A 12,460-nucleotide genomic window follows, 5' to 3' on the forward strand; every position below is an offset into this window, starting at 1 on the left:
TAAGTATAAATGATTCCAATTCATTTAGAAGATGGCAGTGCTAACAGTCAGTTCAGTTCTTCATGATCTATATATACACTATATGTCAGTGTTTGTAGACACCCTTTTAAATAAATGCATTTAGCTTTATTTTTTTATAGTGCATTAATCGTTGCTGACACAGATGCACCAAATTAAATGTCAGACATGCTCTGGGGGGGGGGGGGGTGAAGCCCCCAGGCAGGGTTCATACACTTTTTTTTTAACCAATAAATTTATGATTTTTTTTCATGACTTTTCCATGCCTTCAAGGCAATGACGATGCAATTTTTAAAACAATGCAGACAATGCAAATCAAGCATCAACTAAAATTATAATCGAAATTGATTATAGTAGGCCTAAAATGAATCTGATAAAATGTTGACACACACTCTTTAATAATAAATAAATAGAGCTAAATTACTGAATTAACTCTGAGCTGATGTATTTATAGCTCAAAGTAGATTTTCTACGTCGCTAAATGGAAACCCATTCCATTAGTTCCAAAACTTTCTGGTTATTTTTATTTTTCTAAAACTTATCCAGGCCTGGAAATTGCTAGTTTCAAATTCCATGACTTTTCCAGGTTTTTCATGACGGTACGAACCCTGCCCAGCGCATTGAATGCAACAAAAATCCTTAATAGAAATGCTTCAAAATCTAGTAGAAAGCCTTCACAAAACAGTATACACAGTTACTCCAACAAAAACAGGAGAAACGTAACCCTACTATTGATTTTGGTAGAAACAATAAATAAGCAGGTGTCCCAATACTTTTGTCCATATAGTGTATATATAGTGTAGCATTATATGCATTTGCTAAATGTGCTAATGGAGTTTACAATATACTGGATTCTTAGTTTTTTAGTGTCTGGAACTCATTAGAACTAAATCATGAGGTCATGAAAGCTGTGCAACTTCATACTTAAGAAGTGCTTCACAGAAATTCAGTCACATTTAAACGTCAGCCTGGCGTTAGTCCTGCTTTTTCCTGTAGCTCTAATATAAATAGGTCGTCTCGAGTGCAGCTGAGGTAATTCAGGTTGTCTTTCCAAACGGACTTGCCCTCTATTCTCCTCCTAGTGGCAGAAAAATGGCATTGCTGCAGTACTTGAAAATGGACGCCTGAGGAGAAAATGGCTTATGCCTCGATCAGAGAGGGTCTTCAACAAGTATCAGTATCTTCTAGCATCTCCCTCACTCAGGAACACATTTTTGTACACACAGTCTTGTTCACAAATTCAGCATAAACCTGAAGATATGTACAGTTCACAACACTAAAGCATATAGAGTTCACCTTTTTTTTTTGCCTGCATACTGCTGTTTAATCCTTTGGATTAGGCCTGTCACGATAACTCATTTTATAGGGATTATGTACAGCTCTGGAAAAAATTAAGAGACCATTTTATTTTCTGAATCAGTTTCTCTGATTTTGCTATTCATAGGTATGTGTTTGAGTAAAATGAACATTGATGTTTTATTCTATAAACTACGGACAACATTTCTTCAGAATACAAATATTGTCATTTACAGCATTTATTTGCAGAAAATGAGAAATGGCTAAAATAATATAAAAAAGATGCAGAGCTTTTAGATCGCAAATAATGAAAAAAATGCTGGTTTTTAATCACAATTTTCAGGCATCTTGGCATGTTCTCCTCCACCAGTCTTACACACTGCTTTTGGATAACTTTATGCCACTCCTGGTACAAAAATTCAAGTAGTTCAGCTTAGTTTGATGGCTTGTGATCATCCATCGTCCTCTTGATTATATTCCAGAGGTTTTATAATTTAGTAAAATCCAAGAAACTCATTTTTTAGTGGTCTCTTATTTTTTTTTCAGCAATACATATTGTTCCAGCAATAACTGCGATAAAATATTTTCTAAATAGCATAAAAATGCATTTTGTTTAAAGAGCAGTATTTTTTTTTTTTTTATTATTTGGAATATTCAGACAAAAGAATTTGCTACATAACCCAAATCAGTGAAAAACACATAAGTAAAATAAGACTGCTGTTTTTTAGCGGACATATGACATATGAGTTCTCCTCACTAAGAATGTAGAGTTGGATATGTTAATAACACAATTATCGTGACAGACCTACTTAAGGCCTACTTATGGATAAACTCTGAAATGCTGCCAGCTCTAGTGCACTTACAGCAAAAGTCAGCCTGACTGTACAGTTTTATGGTTAAAGCAAACAAACATACAAAAAACAAACATACACAGTACAGATAATGGGAGTTGTAATACGAGGAAATTACGAGGGAATCGATTGTCTTTACACCACAAGCATGCTTCGAAACTTGAGTTCAAAGGCTTTCAAGGACTATACAGGTTAATTTTCCAAATTTTACAACTCCCAAAGAAGTGTTGAAGTAAGAAGAAAGAAAGGAATGGTAGGTTTCGTGTAGAAAGCGAAGAAATGAAAGAAAGGAAATCTCCAGATCAAGCGATTGCGCTAGTGCAGGTGTGCAGAAGGTAATCCAGTTAGACAGAAATTGTCTCCAAAAGTTTAAGATCAAAGGAAAGTCCATATAGTGCCAAATAGGATTCAAAAATAGACTCTTATTTTTCTGTGTATCTTGTCGGACAGTCTTGTACTTGGCTTGTAGAGGCATCGTGTTTAAACACGAAACAACAAAAAAAAAAAACAGCAAAAGAAATATGCATACAAAGATTTAAGCAGTCCATGCCAAAAATACAGCATACGTGTCAAACTGAGAGAGGCGTAAAGCTGACCTAAAAGGACTAAAAACACAGAGGCTGGCTCTGGTCTCACCCCACTGCCCTCTGAAGACCTGGGGCCAGAAAACCTGCTTCTGCCAGCTTCCACCAACGGAAAGAAACAGCACTGATCTTTAGCCCTTCAACAGCAACCGCATCCTTTAGCGCCAGCCCAGCCCTGCAGTCAGGAGGAGCTGACAGGGCGGACGGAAGGAGAGAGAGGCAACTGCAGTGTAACACAAACTACCATCTTTTCCTCATCTCTGTGCTCCACACTCACCTGATCTACCGAGCACCGGGCTCACTGTTTCACTGCTTGTCTGTAGCTTTGTCGCTGGCCTTCATTGCGCTTGCTCTTCTTGCTGCCACCACCACCTCCGCCACTACCGCCACTGCTACTGCCACCGTTGCTGCCACCACCCCCGCCGCCACTACCGCCACCTCCACCACCCCCACTGCTGCTGGCATGGCTGCTGTCCTGAGGCAGCGTGGGGCTGGAGTGGGCCCTCTGCAGACCCCCATCAGCAAACAGACGAGACTCGAATGCAGCCAGGTCCGACTCGCCAATACGGATCTTGGCTCTCAGCAGCATGGCGTACGTTCCATAGCGTGTTTTCTATAAGACATACATTAATACATTTATTCATAACTTTATTATAAAGTTATGGATAAAATATGGATCTTTCAACTTAAAAAAAAATAAGAATCCACAAAAATTATGAATTTCTTTGATTTTACCAAATTAAAAAACTCTAGAATATAATCAAGAGGAAGATGGATGATCACAAGCCATCAAACCAAACTGAACTGCTTGAATTTTTGCACTAGGAGTGGCATAAAGTTATCCAAAAGCAGTGTGTAAGACTGGTGGAGGAGAACATGATGCCAAGATGCATGAAACCTATGGTTAAAAAACAGGGTTATTCCACCAAATATTGATTTCTGAACTCTTAAAACTTTATGAATATGAACTTGTTTTCTTTGCATTATTTGAGGTCTGAAAGCTCTGCATCTTTTTTGTTATTTCAGCCATTTCTCATTTTCTGCAAATAAATGCTCTAAATGACAATATTTATATTTGGAATTTGGGAGAAATGTTGTCTGTAGTTTAAAGAATAAAACAACAATGTTAATTTTACTCAAACATATACCAATGAATAGCAAAATTAGAGAAACTGATTCAGAAACTGAAGTGGTCTCTTAATTTTTTTCAGAGCTGTATATCTACTAGCCTACCCCATGTATCTTCCTATCTATCTGTCTACTAAGCAAACTTTCTACTAAGCTATCTATGGACTTACCAACCTAACATACTACCTTCAACTTACCTTCCCATCTCTAACCTACCTACTTCTACCCACTTATCTACCTACATGTCTATTGAACTACCTTTATATCTAGATACATAATCACCTATTTATCATTCTCTATCAGACCCTCCATGCTCACTTATCTACCTACCTTCCTACTGACTAAGCTATCTGTTGACGAACCAAACTACATACCTATTTATGGACCCACCATCCTACTCATCCACATATCTGTCTGTCTACCTAGTGCAACAGGCCACCTAGTAAGCTATCAACTGACCTATCTACATACTGATTTACCATCCAAACTACTTGACTATATAGTCATGACACTGAATTTAGTTAAATGTTTACTTTTTGATATACTTCTGATATATCTGACCATGTATATACTGTATGTCTGTTACAGTATCCTTTCTTACATTCAGTACTTAAACATTTACATACATTTCTCTGTAGATCAATCAGTTAGTATCTCAGTACTTTTTTCACCCCACCACAAGACATTGCACTATTTGACAAACGGTGTAAGGCAGCCATCTAGTGGCAGGGGGACTGTAATTCTGCCATCTGTTATCATACAGTTCATTTTAAAAAAAGAGTCAATGTTGTGGGAAACGACTTGCAGCTACACCTTTTTCTATATATAGAGCACTTTCTATACTTTTGGAAGAAGTAATGGTCTTACCTCGAAATCCAGGAACTCCTCCCTCTGCTTGCCCTCGTCCTGATCTTTCCCTTTAGTCCTGCGGTCCTGAGGAACAGACCGCAGCTCCTGCAGCTCTGCAGACATGGCTCTGAAGCGCGTTTCATGAGCTTGCAGCTGCTCCTCCTGAATAGACACAGGAGAGAGAACAGGACTAAATGCTGCTCACACAGTGCTACTGCTGCTGCTGCTGTAGGGGTTCACCAACACAGGCTTGGTAGGGTGGGGTACGACCAAATGGGTGGAGATTCCTGGGTGGGTGTGTGTCGATAGGGTGGAATGGCTGGGTATGGTTGGGCAGATGGTTGAAGGGACTACATCAGTGGATCCCAGATCCAAAAATGGTCATAGAGTACCCTTGCCCTGGACATTGGTTGTTTTTTTCTGCTTTAACACAAATTTTACTGTACTAAAGGATTATTAAAGGAACGGTTGTTCAAACTTCTCAAACTACAAGCATGTAGTGAACATAGTGAACAAATTTCAATTGTCACCCAAATCACAGGAAATGTCAGTAAATATTTGACAAGCACTTGGCACAAGATGGGTAGCATTATGGTCACACCAACTTGTTAGTGTTGGGTATGGTACAGCACAAGCTTATTATGAGCTATAAAACTGTGATCAAACATTTTAAACAATCCCAACATCACTAAAATTCCACCTAAAACAGTGCCAGAGTTGCATTCTGCCTAATGCAAGTTCTGAACCATTTAAGGTGGAACAGAAAATTACAGCAAGAAGGCAGGCAGGTTGATTGGTGTGTTTTAGTCAGGGGCTTTAAGAAACATATTTGAATGACCACTGGCTTCCAGTGATTATTAGCTAGCCTAGTAGCAACAGTGCTAAACTAAAGATGCTGTCAGTTTTTGACTATATTTAAGGTAATTGCAAAATTGTGAAAATTACTATTTTTTATTGTCTGGACCAGGTGTCCAGGAGTATTAGTGCAGAGCACACTGAAATATCCAGGGCAGAGATACTCCAGTACCAGGATTAGGAACCCCTGGACTAAGTGAATGAGTGTCAGGTGGGAGCTTATATGTACCTGGATGAGGGAGAGGGGGCTGTTGGGTACCTGGGAGAGCTTGGTGTTGGAGCCCGGCAGCAGAGGCCGGCTGAACCTCTTCTGGGAGCCGATGGCCGCAGGGAAGGGAGGGGCGGAGAACATGGCTGCCACAGTGTTGATGCGGGTGATCCACGACTGCATCTGCTCAGCATTACTGAAAGAGAAAAAGTAAAAGCTCAAAGTGAATATGAAATAAAAACCAGTAATGGAACATTGATTGAAACACATAGTCATATCAGAATATAAATAACCACCTACTTGTTTCTACATTTACTGTCTATTTCTTTCAGCTCTACTGAGCATATAGAAGCACTTTGTAGTTCTATAATTGCAAACTGTAGTTCTGTATCTGTTTCCCTGTATACTTTATTATCCTCCTTTTACCCTGTTCTTTAACGGTCAGGACCCCACAGGATAGACCACCACAGAGCAGCTATTATTTAAAATGACAGTGGTGTATGAGGTGTTAGCGTGTGTTGTGCTGATGCGAGTGGATCAGACGCAGCAGTGCTGCTGGAGTTTTTAAACATCTCAGTGTCACTACTGCACTGAGAATAAGCCGTCCTGTGGGCAGCGTCCTGTGGGCAGCGTCCTGTGGGCACTGATGAAGAACTAGAGGATGAACAATACAAATTGGGCAGCAACAGTTTTAAAGCTTCTGTCTCTGACTTTCCATCTACAAGGAGCAGCTATAGGTAGGAGTGTCTAAGAACTCCAGCAGCACTGCTGCAACTGATCCACTCGTACCTGCACAACACACACACACACACACACACACACACACACACACAACACCTCATACACCATCATGCCAGTGTCACTGCAGTGCAAAGAATGATCTGTCCCTAAACAATAAGTAGTATAATAAAGTATGCAAAGAAACAAAATAACTATAGTCTGAAATTGTATATGTAAAAAATGCTTCTTTTAGGTCATACAAACAACTTGATAAACATCTACAGGAAATAAAAGTGTGCTAGACGTGACTAAAACTAACAGCAACCCTTTGAATATTCATGAAGAAAAGGTTTTCTGTAAACAGTTTTGACACAGAAAAGCCAGTAATAATAAAGTAAAAGCTTGAGCAGCTTTAAGCAAAAACGGAGAGGAATAATGCCGTTGGCATGGCAATGGGCTATTGGCCATGCATACTGCATGAGTGCGTGTTTCTGTGCACATGAGAATGTGCCTCAATGTGTGTGTGTGTGTGTGTGTGTGTGTGTTTCAGTAGATTAATCTAGGCCAGACTGCGAGTCTGAGGAGGATCCATTCTCCAGAGAGTCATATGACAGCACCTCCATCTGGGTGAAGATAAGTGACAGGGACACTACCAGCCATACTACCAGTACAGAGTCACGATTCTGTGGGTATTTAATACTGGTCAAGACATATTTTCAGGTTAAAGTGAGACGCTGGGCATTCACATTCTTATGTCTCCATTTTGCTATTTTTCACATTTTGTCAACGTTTTATGATAAATGGACCCCTAATAGAAATGCTATATAATATATTTATTTTAAAGTCATCCAGTATCCAGTCCATTTCTGACATGTTGACCTTTTAGAGATGCAAGGTTTCTCATGACAATATGGATACAACATTGGTCTGACCAGTTCAGTCACCTTGTTTCTAGTGTTTTGACCCTTCTTTTATGGTTATAGAAAGTTTAATTTGCCAAGTCCCTGAATAACCTTAACTGTGAGCCTGTTTACACCAGACTAGAGCTGCACAATACTAAGAAAAACAGACAGTGAGATTTTTGTTGTTGTGTGATATATACTGCCTGCTGTGTCATTGTTTCGATAAGCTTCTGCAATGTTACAATTTTTTTTTCAATCCAGTGTTGCATTTATTTTTCACCAAGATCTTGCAGCATTGATGTTGGTAGAGTCTGACTACTGCACAAAGTCTTCTCCAGCACATCCCAAAGATTCTCAATGAGGTTAAGGTCTGGACTGATGGAAAATGATGATCTCATGCTCCCTAGATCACTTTTTTACAATTCCAGCCCCATGAATCCTGACATTGTCATCTTGGAATATGCCCGTGCCATCAGGGAAGAAAAAAATCTATTGATGGAATAACCTGGTCTATATTCAGTATATTCAAGTAGTCAGCTGACCTTATTCTTTCAGCACATACTGTTGCTGAACCTAAACCTGACCAACAAGAACTGCAGCAGCAACCCCACATCATTTACTTACTTAAATCCAGGTGGTGGCTTATTTTTGGCCTGGCAGTATATGTAACAATTCCCACAGTGACTTTATCCAAAAATACAAAGACTCGTTTTAACCACAGGGGAATGCGCTCCGTAACACTGCCAGATGCAGTTGATAAATACAGATAAATAAGCACAAGCATGAAGACAGTGAAAATCAGAGGAAAATCTAGACTTACGGGGCCTGGAAGAGGAAGACTCTCCAGTCAGCTGTGCGCAGGTAAAAAACATTGGGCCTCTTGCTGTAGTCTGATGCTCTCATGGCCAGAGAGTGATGGATAGATATAGCGTTCTTCAGATCCTCATCAGACAGCTGCTTATCTGCATGATATTCACCCTGTAGGCCAATCAGAGCAGAGAGATGACCCATGGTCCAGTAGAAATGGAGAGAGACAATGAATGAATATGTAATGTGTAAGCGAGTGCAGGTCGTGTAGAGAGAGTTTAGAGTCACCTTCTGTAGGTAGAGAACCAGTCCTTTTAAGATGGCATAAAAGGACTTCCACCCTCTCTTACCTCGAGGAGCTGTGAGAGCAAGCAAAAATAATGTTAACATATGAAGTAAAAAAATAGTATTATTTAATTTACCCATGTGCTCATTTTTTATATAAAAATATATATTGCCATATCTGCATAAACAGATCTCCTCAATTTACACATTAAGAGTCAACCTATCACTAGTGATGCCCCAATAAAAGGAAGGTGAAGACTAGAACAAGCCTCCTCTGATACATGTGAAGTCAGCCACCGCCTCTTTTCGAACTGTTGCTGATGAAGCATTGCCGAGTAGCATCACAGTACACTCGGAGGAAACTGCAGCAACTCATGTTCTAATACATCAGCTCACAGACGTCTTGTGCTGAAATAAACAGCACAAGACCCTACATCACCCTTTGGAGTGATGAGGTGAAAGAGCGCCATCTACCCACCCAGAGAGAACAAGGCCAATTGTGCTTTCTCAGGGCTCCGGCAGCTGATGGCAAGCAACATGAACAGGATTCGAACCGGCGATCTCCTGATCATAGTGGCTGCGCTTAACCCGCTGGACTACTCGGAGCCTCTAGGTCTTGTTCCTTATTCCAAAATGCATTGTTTGTTTATTTCAAAGCGTCTTAATTTCAATTCAAGAAATTAAGCAACACTGAAGATTATTTAGCCAAAATAAGTTAACAGTCATGGTAAACGTTATATAAGACTTGTACCTTCAATATAAAACTAAAGAATCAAACTTCTGGCACCGAAAGTGTCTTGGCCAATCAAAAATTTGGTTTAAAATTGTGGGAAAAAAAATAAATTAAAAAAAAAGTGAAAATTGTCTGTTTTTGTGAACCACTTTAGGATTGGCTGTGTTTTATCAAACTACTTACACATGTAGGTAAATGTGGTGAGGAGCCTTGAACAATGAATATTATTAATGTAACAGTGTATTTCTCTAGCTGGGAATCAGAAGAGGCAGTGTTCCCACTAAATTCCCACTAAACCACCCACCATTCTCCCCACGCTACAATCATTTGAATTTGACAGTGTAAAATACTACAGTTTAGTGATGTCAGTGATGCAGAAAGAGAGAAACGTACTTCTCTTGCCGTCGGGGTCGGCGTGGACTTTGCGCACGAGGAAGCCGTTCTTATAGACCTGAGCGCTGGACTGCTGAGCCAGACTCACTAGAGGGTTTCCCCCACTGCTGATCCTCTTCATAGTGTGAGAGGCAGAGTCCATCCTGCCATCCACCAGCTCTGAGAAAGACTTACGCAGCTCCTCTTCATCACTGTAGAAAAACAAACATACATACATAAAACACACACAGACTCAGTAAAAGTGTGATCACCTGCTGGTCCTACTGTTACTATCGCCAGGATGATGCAACACAAACACAATCTCTCTCATTTTCTCTCTCTCTCTCTCTCTCTCTCCTCATCTCTATCTCTTTATACCCCAAACAATTCAAGACTCTCATATGAATCATGTGAATGATGCCAATGTTCGTATCCATGTTTTACTGATCTCCAAAATTGCATCAGATCATCTTTAGAATTAGGGGACACCTATAAACTCGACTATAAAATCATGAAAAATTTTAAAAACATATAAAGCATTTTTTTTTACATATTAACATACAGACACTTGATCTTTTTCAGTGTATTATACTAAGAGATGAAGCTTATATAGCTAAACAAACAAAGCTAAATCATCAGAAAAAGCTGTCTTTACAATGCCTCCAAACTTCTGGTAACAGTAAAATGAAAAGACATATAATTTTCCTTTTCTGTTTCTTTCTTTTTTTTTTTTTTTGAAAAATATATTTCTTGCCTTTTTATTAAGAAATTAAACTTTAACAACAGTCCATTGTTCATTCTAAATAATGCAAAGAAAACCAGTTCATATTCATAAAGTTTTAAGAGTTCAGAAATCAATATTTTTCAATCAATCAGTTTTTATGCATCTTGGCATGTTCTCCTCCACCAGTCTTACACACTGCTTTTGGTTAAATTTATGCCACTCCTGGTGTAAAAATTCAAGCAGTATGGCTTGGTTTGATGACTTGTGATCATCCATTTTCCTCTTGATTATATTCCAGAGGTTTTCAATTTGGTAAAATCAAAAAAACTCATCATTTTAAGTGGTTTCCTTTTTTCAGAGCTGTATATATGTTTTACATTAAAAGGGACATAACAACTATATGGAAATAGTCTGTATAACTTCCTCAAAATCCTTCAGTTTTGTGTTTAGTTTTTACCACTAATTTGCAATATTGTTTAAATAAATATCAAATGTCCATATGTATAAATATTTATATAAAAGACAAAGGTTCTTATATGGTTTCCTAATTTTTTCACGACTGAACATTGCAGTACCCTTTACACGATATACAGTTGTTGTCTGAACATACGTGTATACTATGTAATTATTATGGCCTATTATAAGAACTTCAACTATCACAGTTGCTTTGCATTCACTGGAATGTTCAGTGTTTAGTGTATGTAAGGATTTAACAGTCAGGCATAACACAACACCCACAGCAGAGGTGCAATCTCTCATTCACTCCCTCTCCTTTTCTTCACAAAAACATCACTGACCTTTAGCACTGCTTTCAGCACAGATCTCTCCTCTAATCTGAGATCTTTATCTCTCCAAGTCTTTGGCATGGTGCCCAGTGCCTCCACAGTAGTGCACTGGCAGTTCACTCAAAGCCAGAGACCCTGGCTTAAATTAGGTCAATTACCCCAATTCAGACCACTGGACAAGGGTTACATGTCTCACCCCATTAGCTGTATAGGGTAGGATAGCCTCCAAAAATGACCTGATATGCCAAAAGGAAAATAGAAAATCCTCTATCCACAGACAATACAAGGCTTGAAAAATGTTTTAAAAAGACAGTGACACACTTCCAGATCCAGATATTTTACAAAACACAGCAAACCCAAATCAGATAAGGTTGGGACTGAAAACCCAGGCTGTGAGGATGCTCAACTCTCTCCCTGTTCTACATCCCCGACCTCCCCCTCCCTATCCTGCCCCCAGCACACACTCACTCATCATCCTGCCCCCTAACCCCCCTTCCTATCAACACAGTACTGAATCTTAGCACTGGAATCAATACAGTGCTGGAACTGTTCAAATACTGAAAAACTGACATGCACTCACACACCCCATACCTGCACTACTGCTTATACTTGCATATCATTCCCACTTTAATTCCCCCTACAACTGTGATATTTAAAGTAGGGCTGCAACTAATGATTATTTTGGTAGTCAACTAATCTGCTGATTATTTTTTTCGATTAGTCGATTAGTCAACAATTATTTCTGCCATGTTCTCCATCTCTAAAAATGATAAAAACAGCTGACATTTAAATGTCTAGATGTTTAAACATGGAAAGTACTGATTATTTAGTAAGTAAATATGTAATCTGTTGTGTTTGGGCACTTTTGGAGACACAGACTAAGTTGAGTGTAAACTGTGTGAGTGAGCCATTTACCCGTCTCCCACTGCGCTTCTGTCCACAGCACTTTGTGTACTGTTGCTGTACTGTTACAATAAACGATTAGTCGACAATGAAATTTGTATGCAATTATTTACTTTACCAGCTTTTTTTATACCTCTATATTTTCACTAATGTTTATATGGGTTCTTTTTTACAATGGTACTGCCATTTCCTTTATAATCCCCTCATTACTATTGCACTATTGCAGCTCCTGTCACCCAGTCTGAAGGGTGTTTGGACAAACTGTTGAAATTTCTGGACCTTGGAACGCTTTGGGAGAACGGAGGTGTGCTGTTCATCAAAGGTAAGCACTTTTTATCATGTTTTTCCTACACCAAAAGTCCATTTTACACCAGAGTTCTCCTTTAAGAGGTGTTTGCAGGAAGAATAGATAAACAGAACACTTAAAAAAAACTTCATCG

At 39.1% G+C, this 12,460-nt stretch overlaps 1 protein-coding gene across 4 annotated transcripts in view; it reads right to left on the reverse strand.

The window, feature by feature from the left end:
- Window positions 1-2,426: 2,426 nt before the first annotated feature.
- psda (pleckstrin and Sec7 domain containing a) overlaps window positions 2,427-12,460 on the reverse strand; it is a 59,781-nt gene continuing 49,747 nt past the window's right edge. For 3 of the 4 annotated variants that reach the window (XM_022684570.2, XM_022684571.2, XM_022684569.2), the window contains exons 12-17: window positions 9,630-9,820; window positions 8,507-8,577; window positions 8,232-8,389; window positions 5,811-5,985; window positions 4,745-4,888; window positions 2,427-3,362 (exon numbers count right to left, since the gene is read on the reverse strand). In XM_022684570.2, coding sequence (XP_022540291.2) covers window positions 3,048-3,362; window positions 4,745-4,888; window positions 5,811-5,985; window positions 8,232-8,389; window positions 8,507-8,577; window positions 9,630-9,820 — 1,054 coding nt within the window. In that variant the 3' untranslated portion in view covers window positions 2,427-3,047. The remainder of the gene's footprint in view (window positions 3,363-4,744; window positions 4,889-5,810; window positions 5,986-8,231; window positions 8,390-8,506; window positions 8,578-9,629; window positions 9,821-12,460) is intronic. The other variant, XM_022684572.2, reaches the window with a different exon arrangement.

The sequence above is a fragment of the Astyanax mexicanus genome, chromosome 7 (assembly GCF_023375975.1).
Source record: "Astyanax mexicanus isolate ESR-SI-001 chromosome 7, AstMex3_surface, whole genome shotgun sequence".
Classification (NCBI taxonomy): domain Eukaryota; kingdom Metazoa; phylum Chordata; class Actinopteri; order Characiformes; family Acestrorhamphidae; genus Astyanax; species Astyanax mexicanus.